We start from the raw sequence: 20,353 nt of genomic DNA, 5'->3' as shown, positions 1-20,353 counted from the left end.
TTCGGAAAATAAGGCCTTTTTTCCTGCAGGCCCTGCAAGAGCGGGTGGTTCCCCGTCACACCAAACATGCTTGCCCCTTTAGCTGTGAAGGTGCTATAATGTGCGAACGATCCCACTATTCGTTAGTAAAAGAGTAGCCAAAGAGTGGTGATGACTAGTCTCACACTGTTAAATTGGGTACAGCTAGTGCCGATAGCCCTTGAGTCGCTTTGGCGAAATTAAAACAAAGAAACAAAATTTTCCCTACATCCTGTCACCTTCTATTCTTTTGTAAGGCCTTTTCCCTACATCCTGTCACCTTCTATTCTTCTGTAAGGCCTTTTCCCTACATCCTGTCACCTTTTATTTTTCCGTAAGGCCTATTCCCTACATCATGTCACTTCTATTCTTTTGTAAAGCCTTTTCCCTACATCCTGTCACCTTTTATTTTTCCGTAAGGCCTATTCCCTACATCCTGTCACCTTCTATTCTTCTGTAAGGCCTTTTCCCTACATCCTGTCACCTTATATTCTTCTGTAAGGCCTTTTCCCTACATCATGTCACCTTCTATTCTTCTGTAAGGCCTTTTCCCTAATCCTGTCACCTTCTATTCTTCTGTAAGGCTTTTTCCCTACATCCTGCCACCTTCTATTCTTCTGTAAGGCCTTTTCCCTACATCCTGCCACCTTCTATTCTTCTGTAGGATTTTTTTTCCTACATCCTGTCGCCTTTTATTTTTCCGTGGACCTATTCCTACGTTCTGTCACCTTCTATTCTTTCTGAGATGGCCTTTTCCTACATCTTGTCACTTCTATTCTTTTGTAAGGCCTTTTCCCTACATCATGTCACCTTCTATTCTTCTGTAAGGCCCTTTCCCTAATCCTGTCACCTTCTATTCTTCTGTAAGGCCTTTTCCCTACATCCTGCCACCTTCTATTCTTCTGTAAGGCCTTTTCCCTACATCCTGTCACCTTCTATTCTTCTGTAAGGCCTTTTCCCTACATCTTGTCACTTCTATTCTTTTGTAAAGCCTTTTCCCTACATCCTGTCACCTTCTATTCTTCTGTAAGGCCTTTTCCCTACATCATGTCACCTTCTATTCTTCTGTAAGGCCCTTTCCCTAATCCTGTCACCTTCTATTCTTCTGTAAGGCCTTTTCCCTACATTCTGTCACCTTGTATTCTTGCGTAAGGCCTATTCCCTACATCCTGTCACCTTCTATTCTTCCGTAAGGCCTATTTCCTACATCTTGTCACCTTCTATTCTTCCATAAGACCTTTTTCTTACATTCTGTCACCTTCTATTCTTCCTTAAGGCCTTTTCCCTACATCCTGTCACCTTCTATTCTCCCGTGTGAAAGATGGTTGTGTGGTTGCACAAATTAATGAATGGTTTGCCCAAGTTTATTATAGACAAAATATTTCCGAAATATACTTTAAACGAGATTTGTGTTGTAGATAATTCATACAAAGGTCGTTATACTGGTGATGACTTTCCCGTGCCTTGAATCCAAATTGTCGAACACACAAACAGAAACATCTCAAGGTAGACTCAATCTATAGATGGCTGAATATCATAACTGTTAACACACAGAGTGGCTCTGAAGCTTTTAAACACAACTGAAGACAAGGTGTTTGGGATCACATAGCACATTTAAGTTGAAGACAAGGTGTTTGGAATTACATGAAACATTAATAATTAATATTTTCAATTACAATCTTAATAATATATATCAGATTAGTCCTAAATCCACATACTAACTCAACTGTGCAAAATAATATTCTGCAATGTAAATAATAACATCGCTTAGTATTATTTGTAAGATTATAACCAATAAAAATAAAGTGTGGCTAAAAAAACGCAATATGTTATTTAACGTTAAGTATGGTAAATACTTGGGCGTTAAAAACACGTTACTGTAAATACATAACTCATGTCTGACATATCCATCTGTTTGTTTCTATACTCTGGAGGAATTCATTCGCTTCGCCAAGCACGCCCTCTGTCCAGGACTTAAGTAATCGATACCTCTGTCAACCTAATAATCAACCTGCTTAATCCAGTTTACCTTACTGGCATTTCCATTAGTGACTGTAACCAATATGTTTGGGAGTTGCCAAGACCGATAAACACGGATACCTGAACAATAAATACTGCAACAAAATTATAAATATTTATGAGGACGAGAGTTTTAGGATTTGATGTCCGTTGCCCCATAAAATTCCAATACAAACTTCACGTGATAGAAATCCAGCTTTGTGATACTGTAGCGCAGCGCTTTGCAACGTTTGTTGTTGTTTATCATAACAATAGAGAACTTAAAGTAACAGCAGTTGTGCGGAAGTCGGGTTACGCTCGTGTTTTTCATAAATCTCGTTTGCCTGAACAGTGGGTTTGACAGCTACGCTTTTACTTCTCTCAAAGTGTTTGGTTCGTACGATAGAGTTAATTAGATTATTTGATGTTAACAGTAAACACTCATAGTGATAATAATACAACAGTATGTCTGAAGGCTTACAATGCTAAAACCGGATTTCGATACCTGTGATGGGCAGAGCACGGATGTAGACTATCGTGTATATTTGTGCTTATATTCAAACATTTGAACAATAAAGTACAATTATCAAACAGAAAACCTACCATTGTCAACCATTGTTTAAATTAGAAATTACAGAATCCCTTAATAAAGCGTCAATCGTTTTACTAAAAAAAATTCAATGAGGAAAGAGTGAGCGATTTTTTAAATTTTATGTTTTACTCAGTACACGGGTTCCTTAATTAAGGAATAACAACGATACTATAGATCTAGTAAACACATGAAAAAAAGAATTTTTTTCTCTATTTTAATTTACAAAAGGACTGCAGATAAAACAATACTTTCCAAGGTGACAAACTCCGTCATCATTCACGACTGATCAAATCCCACTCTCGGTAACAGTGGTCCAAAAGTTGGCGGAGGGTGTTATTGAGTAGATGTCTCACCTGAATTCATACCCTTATGCCCCAAAGTCCCCCACTGACACAGCAGTAAGTCTGCGGATTTACAACGTTAAAATCAGGAATTCGATTCCCCTCAGTGGACACAGCAGATAGTCCGATGTGGCTTGGCTGTAAGAAAATCGCGCAGACACTTATGACTCCAAAGTGGCTCCCCCCTCTATTGTTAAAACTGTCAAAAACTACCAAAAGATACGCCTTACTTGATGCGAGTTAGTTTGCAGTTAAGCAAAAATATACATAATGGGCTCTCTGTGCTCTGTCAACCACAGGTATCGAAACCTGGTTTTAGCGTTCTAAGTTCGCACACATTCCGCTGTGCCGCGAAGGGACACGAGTTAGTGTGGAAAAAAAAATCAGATTTAAAATAGGTGGAACCTTGGGTCTAGTAAAGAAAGCAATAAAATGTTAATATGCAAAAAAATTAGCTGTTTAGTTTGAGTAAAAATGTTCCAAACTCACTGAATAGGATCAACTATATTGATATGTTTACTTTTTATGAACTTTAACCCAACGTGTACACTAACACCCCCCCTAAATAAACACTGGCTTTATTATGTTTGAAAAGTGACCCTTTTTTTTGTGTTAGTGAGCCTCTTTCTTCTGAACGTCCTCTGCGTCGCGATTTCGAATCCCAGTCACACTAAACAAGCTCGCCCTTTCAGCCGTGGGGGAGTTATAAAATTATGGTCAATCACACGCCATCACGGATTATTAATCCCACTATTAGTTGGTAAAAGAGTTGGCTGTGAGAGGTGATGACTAGCCAACTTTCCTCTAGTTTCACGCTGTTAAATTAGGGACGGCTAGCGCAGATAGCCCTCGTGTAGCTTTGCGCAAAAACAAACAAATAAACCAAAAGAAGATTATGGGAGAAACTGTTTGTAACAAATTTTCTGCGAAGGATTAAACTGTAAAAGGCTGGAAAAGCGCTTTCGTTTTTCTACTGTTAGCGATAAACGTTTAGGCAGTCATAAACTGTTTAGTATATGAGACTATATCAAATAAATCTGTGTTTTACAGACAGGATTATGGCGCGTGGAAAAATATCCAATGAATAGACTGGTTATTCAACCGCACGAACTGTATGACTTAGTAAATGCATTTGTTCTGGAAACCTAAGACGTTGCGGCGTTCAATCGCGAAGGCTTGTGTCCATTGTTGGTTTTTTAAAACAGATGCGTGACCTGGCATTTTTAATGTAAACTATTGCCTTGGATCAAGTTGGCGGATAAAAAGGAAACTTATAAAAATTAATTAAACTAGGAAGGGAAGAGTAAGACGAACTAGTTTATTAACACTGAAATTAACACATAAACACGGAGAAATAAATTAAATTAGCTAAGAATGTTAACTTTTGGAAAATAGCAAGTGTGAGTAATTTAATGTACGAATTTTTTTAAATTAATTTTTAAAACGAGGTTCAGTCATGTACACTCTGTGATTCTGGAAGTTCAAGGTTCGCATTTCTCTCCACACTTAGGGCTGAGGGTGTGACGATTAAATCCCACTCTCGGTAGGAGTATCTGAAAGTTGGCGGAAGGTGTTCTTGACCATATGCCTTACCTCTAAAAAAAACAATTCAAAATGTTGGACGGATATGTGCTTTGTGTAGGTCTTTGTGAAAATTCTGAAACGAACAAAAGACGTTTGAATACTTAACTTGTCAGTCCACACATTTCAAAGAAGAAAACTTGCAACAGTGACTAGTGGAGAAAAATATTACCAACTAAAATGATTCGGCATGGTCACGTGATTATGGTGCACTCAACTGGCAAACTGAGGGTCGCGGATTCAAATCCCCGCTCCACCAAACATGCTCGCCCTTTCAACCATGGAGGCGTTATAACTTAACGCTCAATCCCACTTTAGTTGGTTAAAAGAGTAGCCCAAGAGTTGGCGGTGGGTGGTGATGACTAATAGCTGCTTTCCCTCCAGTTTTACACTGTTAAATTAGGGATGGCCAGCGCAGATAGCCCTCGAATAGTTTGGCGCGAATTTAAAAAAAAACAAAATTGTTATGTTGCATACTAGATGGACGTTCTTTCAACATAACACTTTTATCTAAAAAGCTGTTAGTGCTTTGAAACATCTTAAGATACTTTAAACCTAATTTAAATTTCATAACAATGTTACATAATTTTAAGACAAAAATGTTGCTTACTTGAGGTGTAAAATTCTGGCATCTTTTTTGCTATTAAACGTATTCCTGTTGACTATTTAAACTAAATACAAGACGTTAGTTTCTTTTTGAATTCTAGGAGGCTAAGGAAATTAAGCAAATGTTAGAAATTATCTTATTTTTCATAAGACAATCCATTGGTTTTTCTTCATTTAAATGTCCATCGAGACGTTAATTTTTTAAAAATCGCGAAAAACGTTACTTTAAAGAATTTGTTTCTTGACAAAAACACATTACCTTTCTTTAACGATCGGTTTTCCCTTTTAAGTTCAAGTACACATTTTGTTTCAATGCTAAAAGTAAAATATATTGGAAAGATAGTTTCTAACTTATACACGATGCCACACTTTAAAAGTTAAACAAACACCTCAGAACTCTGAATTTTTCATCTGAAAGAAAAAGTAAATTATGTAGCATTGAAGATTAGGCCTGATTATGAGGAATGCTCTAAAGAAAAGGTGGTTAATACAAAAATAAGTGATACGGCATATTAAACGATTTTAAAATATTTGGGTATAAGTGATAAAGAATCTATGTTAACATTTTTTGTAGATTAAATGAATTTTTATTTAATTTTAAGGAGTAATATCTATAAGCATATGATTGCTTATTTATAAATATAAATTAAATGTCCATTTTTCAAAATATATTTGTGATATGTTGAATTAAAGGTAACTTTGTTACAATCTTTATTTATCATACAAAAGATCGAGATTTGTAGTATAGGGCTATATCATGTGTTAGCTTCCACTTTACTTAATATGTACATTTTCTGAAATTTCCGTATTTTTTTTTCAGTTCAATTTAGATACAGATAATTCCTAAAGTGAAAAATTCGACTTCTTTTTCTCTGGTATACACAAGTTGCAGTTCTATTAAAAACAATCGGTAGTGTTCACTTGCAGAAAATATAGTTCGAGACATTGTGAGAAAGACGGTTTTTTTTTATTTTGTGTTATTGTTGCGGTTACTTACTAAAACATTTTTCCTTGTTTTGTCTCGTGCTTGTAGCTTTGGTAGTTGTTTATTATCTAGCTCTGGCGAGCGAAGAAGAGTTGGGTGTAAAATCTTGAGTGTAGGCATTCTTTATGTATGCACTATGCATATTAAGCCATACTGGTGCAATAATTATCCAATATCAAGTAAAACTTTCTGTTTGTCTGATTCCCTGATGGGACAGCGATAACACTTCGGACTTACAAGGCTAAAATATCAGGAGTTCGATTTCTTTCGGTTGACACTTCATATAGTCCAACGTGGCTTTGCTCTCAGAAAAAAAAAACATGTATTGTCTGTCTGTGCACTCATTTCCTCCAAAATTAGTTGACCGATGCAGACTAAACATTACATACTAATTTTGTATCCAAAGGCAAAACAATTTTTTATTAAAATTTCCTATAAATTGAGATAAAGGTTCTTTATAGAATAAATTTTATATCGTTACTGTACAAGCTACTGGAAGTGTTTGAGTTTGAAGAGAACCCATACTACAACAAAATTCTGCAAATTAAAGATTGTAAGGAAAATTTTCAGCAATTTGGCTTGTTTTTGTTAATAACTAAAATATGCAGTGATAAAATATCCACTTTATTGCTGTTATTTAAATCTTTCTGCTTTTTTTTTATTCACAACATTTAACTTCCGGTTTATATTCGGGTTAGAATAAGCACTCAAGCCTGGATTATAGAAGTATTTCATAAATAAAATATTTTATAGGATATTTCTTACTTATTGAAGTAAAATGTAGTTTTCCAAGATTATCATTCCTTTTAATGTACCAAAATTAAATGTACTTAGTTCAATCAGTAGAAATCTTGAAAACGTATCTTGTGTGAAATGGATCACATTGAACAAGAAATAACGCATTTTTTGTCATTTCTGTCAAGTTTATTGACTCGACTGCTACAATTCCACTCTTCTGGACCACTTCCTTTGTGTTACGACAATTTTCCTGAAGATTTTTTTTTTTTAATTTCGCGCAAAGCTACACGAGGGCTATCTGCATTGGTCATCCCTTATTTAGCAGTGTAGTCATCACCACCCACCCCCAACTCTTGGGCTACTTTTTTACCAACTTATTATGTGATTGACCGTCACATAATAACGCCCCCACGGGCCTTTTTTTGAAGAATAAATGCCACTGTAGATATTTTGCTCATTTTTAGCAAACTTGTGAAAGTTTTATGCGTTTTTAAGAGAGAAAAGGCTGAGTAATGCGTCTCCTTAAAATAACCTACAAAAATTTTAAGGGAACACATTTTAACTGCATTACAATAGTTCCATAAAAGAAAGCCCATTATGAATTAAGAATTCTCTTTAACTAATAGACTTTCACAATGGCAGAGCTGGGCATGCAACTTGCCACTCAATAAATTAGCCAAACTGCAAATATACTTAATTAAGTATTATTGTTGGTGTGTTTTATTTCTTGATTCTTTCTTCATGACGAATCCAGTCAGAATTAGGAAATAAGCACAAACACATACTTGGACCATGATGTTCCCCCAGTGGCTCAGAGGTAAAACTATTGGTTTCGACGCTAAAATTCGAGTTTCAATACTTGTGATGGGCAGAGCATAGATAAACCATCGCTTAGCATAGCAACAAACATCTCAAAGAATTGCGTGATATTCCCTGAACATCCGAGTTGTGGGAAATCAGTGTACCGAAAAATGTTAGAACTGTTATGTGCATTTTCGGTTTATTGTAGCGAGTAAATCTAGTCATAAGAAAATGAATTAAAAAAGCCCACTGTATGCAAGACAATATGTAACTAAAATATGTATGTATATGCTCGCCCTTTCAGCCGTGGGGGCGTTATAATATTATGGTTAATCCCACTATTCGTTGGTAAAAGAGTAGCTCAAGAGTTGGCGGTGGGTGGTGATTGGTGATGACTAGCTGCCTTCCCTCTTGTCTTACACTGTTAAATTAGGGACGGCTAGCGCAAATAGCCCACGTGTAGCTTTGCGCAAAATTAAAAAACTAACAAACAAACCCTAAAAATAATGTCAATGGACTTTATACTCATAAATTATATATATATATAAAAAAAATCCGAATATGCTTTCACTAGATGACGCTGATATAGTTTTAAGCACGCAATACAGCCTTCAGATCGCACGGTGTAGGATAAGGAAGAATCGTGAATAGTAAATCCAACGTTAGAGGAAACTTTAAAGTGAAACAAAAATATTCGAACCGACAGGTAACTTGAAGTTGCTTACTCTATTTATCATCTAAATGGTCAAGGCAGAACATTTAATACAGTTTGCCCTTTGTTTTGTGTATCAAATTTTCAATTGAATGCAAAAAATAATTATTATGTTAATTGTTACGTTCAAAATTAGTTAGAAAACTTACAAAACAGTGTGAAAATTTCCTTATCAGTTGGTTATGAAATAAAGTAGTACCAGTACAATTAAGTGCAATTACTAGTAAACAGTGTAGACTAAGCGTACCCAGTTATTGCGTAGTTTTAGTATTGTTTATGGGGTAGATAGTTAAATTACATTTAAAATAAAACTCCGTTTAACTTTAGGCTAGCTGCCACAATAGTGGCAGTACACGAGTAATTTTGTTGTCAAGTAATACTAATAGTAAAAGCCACTAAAACAGTGCTGGCGAAGATAAGGAGATACTTCTTATGTTACATTTGTGGTAGTGGCGTCATATCGAATTTCTGACCCAAAAATTAGACGTGAAAAATTAATAACTTATTGTCAGTTAACAGGTTTGGTGTTTGTATAAAATACTGAACATGCACACACACAGTGAAAAGGCCTTATTAGCAGAGGAACGTTACCAATGTATTGATAAAGTATCTGTCATTGTTTTTGGAAATTGAGATAAACCTACAATTCATACACAAAATACATTTACAATACAACTGAGATTCATAATGTGTTGAGTTAACCTTATACATTTTTTTTCAGTTATTTTTCTCAGTTGAGAGAAAAACAACTTATTTTTATTAAGACTGTTTCCAACTTGAATAGCTATTATTATCTTTTCTACAATCATGAAATAGTCTCAGAATGTCAAACTAAATGATAGCTACTCCAATTTGATTTAAAATATCAACTGAAATTGACTTTTTTAAAAATTATGCAAATTATTTGAGAATATTAGTGTAATAATCAAGGATGTGAGAACTGGGGGTGTGGGAACATCCCACTGTACAAAATGTTCCAGCACTGTTTGTAATAATTAGACCACACTATATTTATTTTAGTGTTTAATGAATTGTTTAAAATTTAATGTTTGATCACTATACCATCCAGTCTTGGAGAGTGTTGCAATATATTTCAATATTAACAGATTGTGTAAGTAACAGTGTTTTTAAAATATTTAATACATTCATAAATAATGTTAACTGTTTCTTACTATATTGATATAATTGTTACAACTTTTCTTTCCATTTTTAAGATTGTTGCTAAATGCACACTACCTTAATCCCATGCATCTAGTGTGTAAGTAATATGTATGCATATATATGTATGATTCTGATATTACAGATGGTTTCAGACAAATTTCTGACCTGTATAAGGAACACAAGTGAGAATTGACAGCATTGTATCAAACTCAGCATCTATTAACTAGTATTCGGAAATCAGTCTCTTAGAATCTGTTCTTTTTAAAAACATTTAAAATTATGAGTTTGAAAGAACTGTCACACATACACATTGTTTGTAGATTATATCAGGCTGTGTGGTGAATATTACTGTCCAAATGATAATTTGAAAGTACAGTTGGATATGAATCCTGTTCAGAAATGGTAACTCTAGTTTAAAATAAACAATATAATAATAATTATTATTAATATTATATAATTTATAATGGGAGTACTTCTTAAAGTTCAAAGTGAAAAAAGACAAGTTTAATCTCATGGTGTAGAAGTTTATTCTCGTATTTGTACACGTACTAAGAGACCTAATCAAATGTTCAGGTAAACGTATTCTTTTTGATACAGATGAAGAAATATTGCCTACTTTTATAAGTTTCATAAGTCTGGATTTGGAATATGCAACATTCATATGGTTTCCTTATTACAGGAAAGGTATTACTATTGAAAATGGCCAGGTGGTTAAAGTGCTTGACTTTTAATCTTAGGGTTATGGGTTCTAATTTCTGTCATAATTAACATGCTTGCCCTTATAGCTGTGGGGGTGTTGTAATGTGAGGGTCAATCCCTCTAGTCATATACTACTATATTAGGGACGACTAGGACAGATAGCCCTCGTATAGCTTTGTGCGAAACTCAAACAAACAAACTATTGAAAATACTGCATTAAAAAGTTTCTATATTTAGAGCAATCTAGAAATGTTGGCATTTTAACTTCTTTAACAAAGATGTTTGACCTTATTCAGTTTAATAGAATAAAACACAATTTTGACCAATTGGAAGTACAAGATATTGTACTGTAACTTTCATCACAATAACACCAAGCAACATGTGCTAATTTTGTAAAAAGAATGTATCCTTAAGCAGTTTCCATGTAAAGTTTTTAACATTTTAATATTGTTGCTCAGTGAAATGGTTGTGGTATCGACACTGTCACAATTGAGCAAAAAAGTGGTCAGTCATGCATAAATTTGGTTAGGATAAAAGTAAACTATAAAACTCTATGGTGTCATAAACATTTCTTGTCATTTTTGACTAAGGTTTGAAAAGCTTAAAGTTTATATTAAGATCAGTAGACCACTATAATAAGTATAATTTTTATCACATAGTTTGTAATGGGAATACCTCGTAACATATAAAGATGTACAAAGTGAAAAAAGACAAGTTTAATCTCATGGTATAGAAGTTTATTCTCGTATTCATACACGTACGAAGAAACCTAATAAAATGTTTATTCTAACTAAAGAGATAAAGTAACAGTTGTAACTGAAGATTTGTAAGAATTTTAAATGCAATTTTTTTTAATTTTTTACAGTAAAAATAATCCATGTTCCATTGACAATTCTGAATTACCAATGCATTAATTTATAGTGTAAGTGTATGACATTCCTACGAGACAGTATGTATTTGATGATTTTACAAACACATGGTTGTTATCAAAATACAGTTAGAACTTATTATCAGTTGTTTTTGGTGGTGATTTAAACTCTTTTTGCATACAATATTTACAAACTTATAAATATTCCTTGTGTTAGAAAACGTACAAACTGTCACATTGGTTATGAGCTTGAAAGATGTTGGAAGGACTAGTTGCTTGGGTTTTGAACACGTACATTGGAGAATATCTGGAGAATCTGAACACAGACCAATTGTCTATTGGTCTCTTGCAAGGTATGTTTGTGGTTGAACTCTAGTGGGTTAAAGGTAAGCTTATGGATGTATAGCATTAAAATATAGGGTTTCCTGTGGTAGAGAGGGTGCAGATGGTCCACTGTTTATTCTTGCACTAAAAACAAACCTACAACAAGTATAGGAGAGTTTGCACTTTTTATTGACATTATTTATTTGTTGCTTGTAATTCCTGTTATTTATTACACAGAAAGCCTGTACTGTTATAGAAAGAGAATAAACATACTTTAAAATTGTGAAGTAGAGTAGGACTTTGTTAGTATTAACAGGTTTAATGTGTAATGTTGTTTGTATGTATATCATGGAGTGACATGTACATAAAACATGCATGTCTTACAGAATGGTATGGTATAAAAATGTTCAAAGAGTTGTATGATAAAAAAAATCAGACATTTGAACAAGGTAGTCTTTTAGCAGTATTTACAAGTGCTTTATTTTATGTCAAATTAAGTATGGAGCAATTGAATTTCATGTTCAGATCAATAAGTTAAATACAGAGTTATAGAATTTCATGTTTAATAGGTTCGGTATAGAGTAATAGAATTTCTTGATTAGATTAATAAGTTAAGTATAAAGTAATTGAATTTCGTGTTTATTAGATTAAGTATAGACAAAATGAATTTCATGTTTAAATTAAAGTAAGAGTTCTTAAGATAACAGAAAATAAGAATGTTATGTTGTTTAACAAACAGGTGAGGTGGAACTTGAAAATCTTCCATTAAAAAAGGATGCTTTAAAAAACCTAAGTTTACCCATCGAGATACGTGCTGGTATGTATTTATTCTGATCTAGTAAATTTCTTCTTGTTGTGTAATCCCAACTTTTGGTACTAGATTTCTAAATGTCCATTTAATTTTTTAAAGAAAGAACTTTAAAATGTCATTGTGGCTACTGATGTATTTAGTTTTGATTTTAAACACTAGTCTTAAGATAAATTATTCAAATTAAAAACTACATAAACTTTTGTATTAAGTCTTTTATGCCATTGTGACACATAGTTCAAAATTGATGTTTTTGTATAAATAGTTTTATCTGTATGTTGTGGAAAATATACAGCATTTCTATACTGTAATCTATTCTTTAAATTTTTTATGGGCATAAAAGGAGTCTCTGAATCTGTGTAATCCAGAAGAAAATATGTAAAATCTTAAATAAGTTTCATAGAGTAATAGATTTGATAATAGAAAGTAAAATTATCATATCTTATAATCAATTAACTTATAAATCCTTTTAGAGGATTCTTTGTTCAAAGTCCTTTTATAAATATTTGACAAGTTTCTTTATAGAAATTAAAATGTTTAACAAAGTATTTCAGTGAGTTGTTGTTAGGGGGAGGTGATCAAAATTATTCTAGGTCAGTATGAGCATATTTTAATATTGAATGGTATTTGAATTGTATGGTAAAAATTGTGCTAAAATTGGAGAAAATAATGATATAAAAGAATTTGAAAGATTGCATATTTGATTGTTTTTTATTCCAGTAATGTATTAAATGTGTTGAAAACTTGCTAGATGTTTAGCATTGTAACCAGTAATATCATTCAGGTCTGAAAGTGTTGTTATTTGCCTCTTTCTCTTCATAATTTTGTCTATCTGAAAGTCTTCAGGAGAATTTATTCAGACATTGTATCGTAAAATAGAAACTGTTCTTATTCCAGTCTTTCTGAAAGTCTTCATGAGAATTTATTCAGACATTCTATCATAAAATAGAAACTGTTCTTATTCCAGTCTTTCTGAAAGTCTTCATGAGAATTTATTCAGACATTGTATCGTAAAATAGAAACTGTTCTTATTCCAGTCTTTCTGAAAGTCCTCATGAGAATTTATTCAGACATTGTATCATAAAATAGAAACTGTTCTTATTCCATGATAAGTATTTAATTTTAACCTCTTAACTGCACAATTAATCATCAGGTTGATTCCCAAAAAGTGTCAATTATCCACCTTGAAATAAATATATGAATTTGATACTATATGAATTACTTTTTCAATATTGGAAGAAGCTTTATTGTTTACATTCAACAGTAATATTCCTTTAAAATCATAGTGGATAGTGAAAAGAATGATTAAAGTAAAAAAATTGAGGAAAATTAGAAGAAAAGTGTCCTCCAGTAAATTAAGTCAAAACTAAGTCAGTAAGAGACCAAAATCATTACAGAATATAAATCCAGATTTTGCAATATGTATTGATTTAAATGTATCTGAACTATGCAATAAAAGGGTTAAAGTGTAGGATTGTTTGTTTATAGTTATTTGAAAACAGAGAAAAATTATAACCACATGATTGATTTTAATATTATTTTGTTTTAAACAATTTTTGAGGGAATTACAGTGTTGTAGTGTTCTGTTTTTACTGACCTTAACTGGCAGGACTCAACGAAGTTCATAAGCTGTGTTGACTTCTACCATTTCATTATATAATCTCATTAAACTCCTTAGAATAATTCAGTAGCAGGAATCTCCTCCTTCTGGTGATGAGGATACAAATATGGAGAGTACAGTGTACATTGTACAGGTCTTGCAAACTAGGTATTCTTATTATTTGGCACTGAATTCTATTGTAATGTGTTTTATTAACAATGCAGTGTCTGATATTATTAGCAAGACCATACACTGCATGTTTTACTGTTTCATTACTTTCAACATGTTTGACCTAAAACGTTCTGCAACCATTTAATATAATTTGATATAAGGTATTATAGTTTTAATACTTTAGTGTTTGAAAGGTTTTGTCGGGAAGATAAAGCTACAGATTCCTGTCCGAAGACTCAGAAGTGAGCCATGGGTCATTAGTTTCGAGAAGTTGTTCTTAGTTGCAGGTCCGATGTCTTGCACTGAGGTAAACCTGTTTTTTAAGATGTGTTGAAATGATTTCAAGATGCTTGTGACCACACAAGTCATTGTCTAATTATGTCAAAGTTATACTTACTGGTGGCTATAAAATTGGACTAATCCTGTTTTATGGATTTTTATTTAACATGCATAAAGATATGAAAGTTATTTTTATAAAAAAGCATAAAGTTAGGGAAATGTGACCTTATCCACTAATCACACTGCTTTCCCAAAGTGGAAAGAAAATACAAATTAACACTAGCATATTTAAGAAATTAAACATTGAAGCTGTTTTGCCCCATTCTGTTTAGTAACAGTATTAAAAGTATCCCTGCTTAATTAAAATAATTTATAATCTATATCATTCTAATACACATGTATGACACTTACATTAAACATTCTAATACACTTGTATGATACTTTATATTAAACAATCCGATACACTTGTATGATACTTGTATTAAACATTCTAATACACTTGTATGACACTTGTATTAAATATTCTAATACACTTGTATGATACTTATATTAAACATTCTAATACACTTGTATGATACTTATATTAAACATCACTCTCTGGTCATGAAAATAAGGAAATATCTGGATTCATAGCTTTAATTGAAATAATTAGTTTCATGTAAAGTATTCTGGTTAACAATAACTTTGTACAATTATGTTATCAGCAAATAAAACAAAGTGTACTTAAATCAAACTGAAGTATTTATTTAATAAATATTTTGGAATAACAGAAGTACGTAACAATTTGAAATGTTTAATGTTAAAAGACAAATTATGAATAGGAAAATATATCTTTAAATATTTTATTTCTATGTATCAAAGAAGTTAACTAAAATCACTTTCTTTCTTTAGTCTTAACATTATATCACATGCACACACACACACACATGATATTTTTAGATGAAAAATGTCTTGGATAAATATGCACTACATTTTAATTAATTGTTTAATGAAATTTTTAGCATTTCAGTCTGATTTGTAGTTTATTTAAAAAGTATGCACATGTTGGCTCATGTGTGCAAAAAGTTTATTTTCAATACAAGATTGGAGCACAGTAACCCAGTCACATATTTGTCAGTGACATAAGTTGGTGGTAGTTAGGCCTTAGTTTCTTTTGTGGTGATACTTTAGTTGGGATTTGATCTAAGGTGTTCTAGAACTAATGATAGCATAAGTTTTGTGTTAAAACAAAGCCAGTGAACTTTCAAAATTAAATATTTTCTATTTTGCATACATCAGACTTTTATTTGCTTTACATTTATAGAAGCTGGAAGGGGGGTAAATAAGTTTCCCTTCAAACTTGACATGTTAAGTTTAGAGTTTAGCAGAAATTACTATCATGGCTACTATTTTTTGTTCTCTTTGTAACTGGTGTATTTTGATGGGAGATTTGTAAAGATTTACATAGTAAAGAGAACAAGGCATAAGAAATAAATACTCAGATAGTACATTTAGGTGGTGATATAATAGTAAATGCAACTTTGTGATGCAATTATTTTTCATTTGTGTACAGTATGATGAAGAAAGGGAAGAACAAATTGCTCAGCAGAGGAAGTTGTCTCAGCTGGACGGTTTGGAAGCTAAGTGGAAGGTAGTACATAATTTTTTCGTCATACTAAATTTGGTATAAACAAACAGGTTTTTGTTGGAGGTAGTAGAGCCAACATATGAGCTCTCTGAGTGGATTTCAGTTTATAATGTCTTGTGAAGAGATGGGATGTTACTCTCACGACAGAAAACCTAAATAGTTTAAAATGTAAGTCATACTCAAATGTGAAAATAAGAACAAAACAATTGCAATAATTTTAATTTTAAATCAATGGGTGTTTGTGTCAAATAATTGTATTTTGAACTTTGATTGAGGATTAGCTATAATATTTATTTTAATACAGATACTTGGAGTTGTGTTTTATTATGGTACCAAGAACAACAACAAAAAATCATTCTTATTCAAATGCCCCCTTGTGGGAAAGTGATAAAGCAGTTGAATTATAATGCTAAATACTGGGATTTGGTACACATGGTGTGAACAAAACAAATAGCTCATTGTGTAGCATTGTGCTTAATTGCAAATGAACTTGTTAAGATATAAGGAAATATATTTATTGGGATGTTAAAAATAAAATGTTTTATGTTCTTACAAGCTACTGGAAGCAGACATAACTATGATTAATTATATTTGGGGGGGATAAATTATTTTAAATTTTGTGATAAATAAAATAATCTCTTTTTGAAACTGAATTGAATCAGCCATACAAAAAATTATCCTGAAATGATGGTAAGACAAGATATTATTAAACAAGTTGGTAAAGGTACAAAAACTGATTTTTGAATTGTATATTAAAATTTTAAACTATGGTACATTATCATTCATTATATTAAAAACATTTTTAACTAATTTCCTTGAAGGCAGACCAGGAATCGAAGCAGAAGCAATCATATTATGCCTCATCGTACAGCTCCTGGTTAACATATGGAACATCACTAGTTACCAATATCATTGAAAATCTCCAAGTAAGTGATCTGTAGGAGAAATTGTTTTTTTAAGCAAAGAATCTATCATATGCTAGTCAGAAACACTACTCAAATGATATAAACCTGAACTGTAAAATATAGAAGCATGGTCTTCAAGTTTGGAGTATTAGAAAGTGAAGAAACAAGAAATATTTTTAGTTTGGTTCAATCCAAATTGATGCAATTGGTTCATGATTTGTTATTAACTTAGCTTTGTTCTGAAGCAGTGTCGATGTGTTTTGATCAAGTGCATCAAAACTGAAGCTGTTTGTAAGCCACGATAGACACATTTCAGAATTAACTGTTCACTGATAATAAAATAGTTTATTCTTTCGTAGCAGAAATAAAACCTAATGGAACAAATTCTTACACCTTTCACACTCTCTCCAATCTCCCATGCTCAAGTATAAAACTGAAACAAAATGTAATTAATAAGTGAAACTTGCCTAAGTGCTTGTATTTTGTAATCCTTAAGACACTTTTATTAGTAATTCATATCAAAAGCTCTCTCGAAAATAACACATTGAGTTAACTGGAGAGAAGATAATATATTAACACTATGAATTGATTTATTTGTCACGTATCTGTGCAAGTGGGTTAAAAATTAGGAAAGAGTATATCCGTTTGATTTGTTGCTTGAAAACACTTATGATTATAGTATTCAAGTACAATGGGAAAAAAGTCACAGGGTGATGTGTTGTTTTTACTATCAGATGTAGCTGAATGGTACTAATCAGGTGTAACTGAACTGTACTAATCAGATGTAGCTGAATGGTACTAATCAGGTGTAACTGAACTGTACTAATCAGATGTAGCTGAACTGTACTGATCATATGTAGCTGAACTCTACTAATCAGATGTAACTGAACTGTACTGATCATATGTAACTGAACTGTACTGATCATATGTAGCTGAACTCTACTGATCATATGTAGCTGAACTGTACTGATCATATGTAGCTGAACTGTACTAATCAGGTGTAGCTGAACTGTACTAATCAGATGTAACTGAACTGTACTAATCAGATGTAACTGAATGGTACTAATCAGATGTAGCTGAACTCTACTAATCAGATGTAACTGAACTGTACTGATCATATGTAGCTGAACTCTACTAATCAGATGTAGCTGAACTCTACTAATCAGATGTAGCTGAACTGTACTGATCATATGTAGCTGAACTCTACTAATCAGATGTAGCTGAACTGTACTGATCATATGTAGCTGAACTCTACTAATCAGATGTAGCTGAACTGTACTGATCATATGTAGCTGAACTGTACTGATCATATGTAGCTGAACTCTACTAATCAGATGTAGCTGAACTCTACTAATCAGATGTAGCTGAACTCTACTAATCAGATGTAGCTGAACTCTACTGATCATATGTAACTGAACTCTACTGATCATATGTAACTGAACTGTACTGATCATATGTAGCTGAACTGTACTAATCAGATGTAGCTGAACTGTACTAATCAGATGTAGCTGAACTGTACTAATCAGATGTAGCTGAACTGTACTAATCAGATGTAACTGAACTGTACTAATCAGATGTAACTGAATGGTACTAATCAGATGTAACTGAATGGTACTAATCAGATGTAACTGAACTGTACTGATCATATGTAGCTGAACTCTACTGATCAGATGTAACTGAACTCTACTAATCAGGTGTAACTGAATGGTACTACTCAGATGTAGCTGAACTGTACTAATCAGATGTAGCTGAACTGTACTAATCAGATGTAACTGAACTGTACTGATCATGTGTAACTGAACTGTACTGATCATGTGTAACTGAACTGTACTGATCATGTGTAACTGAACTCTACTGATCAGATGTAACTGAACTCTACTAATCAGATGTAACTGAACTGTACTGATCATGTGTAACTGAACTGTACTGATCATGTGTAACTGAACTGTACTAATCAGATGTAACTGAACTGTACTGATCATATGTAACTGAACTCTACTGATCATATGTAACTGAACTGTACTAATCAGATGTAACTGAACTGTACTAATCAGATGTAACTGAACTGTACTAATCAGATGTAACTGAACTGTACTAATCAGATGTAACTGAACTCTACTGATCATGTGTAACTGAACTGTACTAATCAGATGTAACTGAACTGTACTAATCAGATGTAACTGAACTGTACTAATCAGATGTAACTGAACTGTACTAATCAGATGTAACTGAACTGTACTGATCATGTGTAACTGAACTCTACTAATCAGATGTAACTGAACTCTACTAATCAGGTGTAGCTGAACTGTACTGATGTGTAAATTTCTTCATGCACTACTTTCAGAAATTTGTTTGTTTTTTAGTTAAAGATCAAAGATGTTCATGTACGTTATGAAGATGACCAAACAAACCCAGAGGCGCCATTTGCATGTGGATTCATTATACGTAACTTATCGGCACAAAGCACAGATGAAAACTGGGTGAGTTTGCAATATAAAACTTGACTGTAAGAAAACATTAGTAATTTATGTGGGACCCCTTTTTATGTTTACTGTAGTGTATATAAAACCTGGTCTTCCAGTTGGACAGTGATAAATTTACAGTCTTAGGATGGTAAAATGAAGGGTTTGTTTCACTGTTGTGAACACAGTATATGGTGCAATGTTGATTTGCTCAAAAAACAACCAACAAACAAACAATAAAACCCATATTTCATTATGAATCGGAGATAAAATAGAGTTGCAATTCTAGAGTAAGATATTAATTCATATCTGAAAATAGTTTTATATCTAATTCTCTTGTCAATTTAAAAAAAAAACCTTTTAAATTGCAAAATAAATGAAGTTGCAAAGTATTATTTTGATTTTTCCACAACTGTTGTTAGGAATTGGACAAATTGAGTATTATTATTAGTTTTTAACTGTAAGGTTATGTGCAACTTGTCTGATAAGTTAATACAAGGATGACATCTATTTTAAGTGAAATTCTTGGAATATTTTTTTAGACTGCCAAGTTTGTTTCGAGTAGCAGCACAGATACAATGAGGAAACTGTTACAGCTAGATGACCTGTCCTTCTACTGGGATCCTAGTGCTATGATGATTGGTCACCAAAACATTGCTGATCTTATTGTAAGGAATTATCGTATCAATATATGTTGCTTATTTAAATTTATTTCCACATTTCATTTACAGCATGACAGAAGTACATGGTCATTGACAGCATGATAGAAGTACATGGTCATTGACAGCATGACAGAAGTGCATGGTCATTGACAGCATGACAGAAGTACATGGTCATTGACAGCATGACAGAAGTACATGGTCATTGACAGCATGACAGAAGTACATGCTCAATGACAGCATGACAGAAGTACATGGTTCCTCAGGTGGAATTGCAGTAAATTTAAGGGCTTTTGTTAAAAACTAATCTTTTGATTCCTTGTGGTGGACATAGCTGATAGCCCAACATGGCTTTGTTTTAAAACAAACAAAACATAGTATGGACATGATAAGAAAAGAGAAAAGACAGGTTGGAATA

General features: G+C 32.8%; 1 protein-coding gene across 1 annotated transcript in view; it reads left to right on the top strand.

Moving 5' to 3' along the window:
• The first annotated feature begins 8,245 nt into the window (after positions 1 to 8,245).
• The window catches only part of Vps13D (vacuolar protein sorting 13D), a 145,462-nt gene continuing 133,354 nt past the window's right edge, over positions 8,246 to 20,353 (top strand). The window contains exons 1-8 of the mRNA XM_076503042.1: positions 8,246 to 8,366; positions 11,318 to 11,453; positions 12,164 to 12,241; positions 14,198 to 14,310; positions 15,835 to 15,912; positions 16,731 to 16,835; positions 19,178 to 19,294; positions 19,819 to 19,944. Of these exons, the coding sequence (XP_076359157.1) occupies positions 11,357 to 11,453; positions 12,164 to 12,241; positions 14,198 to 14,310; positions 15,835 to 15,912; positions 16,731 to 16,835; positions 19,178 to 19,294; positions 19,819 to 19,944 (714 nt within the window). The 5' untranslated portion in view covers positions 8,246 to 8,366; positions 11,318 to 11,356. The remainder of the gene's footprint in view (positions 8,367 to 11,317; positions 11,454 to 12,163; positions 12,242 to 14,197; positions 14,311 to 15,834; positions 15,913 to 16,730; positions 16,836 to 19,177; positions 19,295 to 19,818; positions 19,945 to 20,353) is intronic.

Source organism: Tachypleus tridentatus, chromosome 6 (assembly GCF_004210375.1).
Source record: "Tachypleus tridentatus isolate NWPU-2018 chromosome 6, ASM421037v1, whole genome shotgun sequence".
Taxonomy (NCBI): domain Eukaryota; kingdom Metazoa; phylum Arthropoda; class Merostomata; order Xiphosura; family Limulidae; genus Tachypleus; species Tachypleus tridentatus.
Note: the sequence above shows the minus strand (reverse complement) of the source record. Positions and strands in the feature narration are given on the sequence as shown.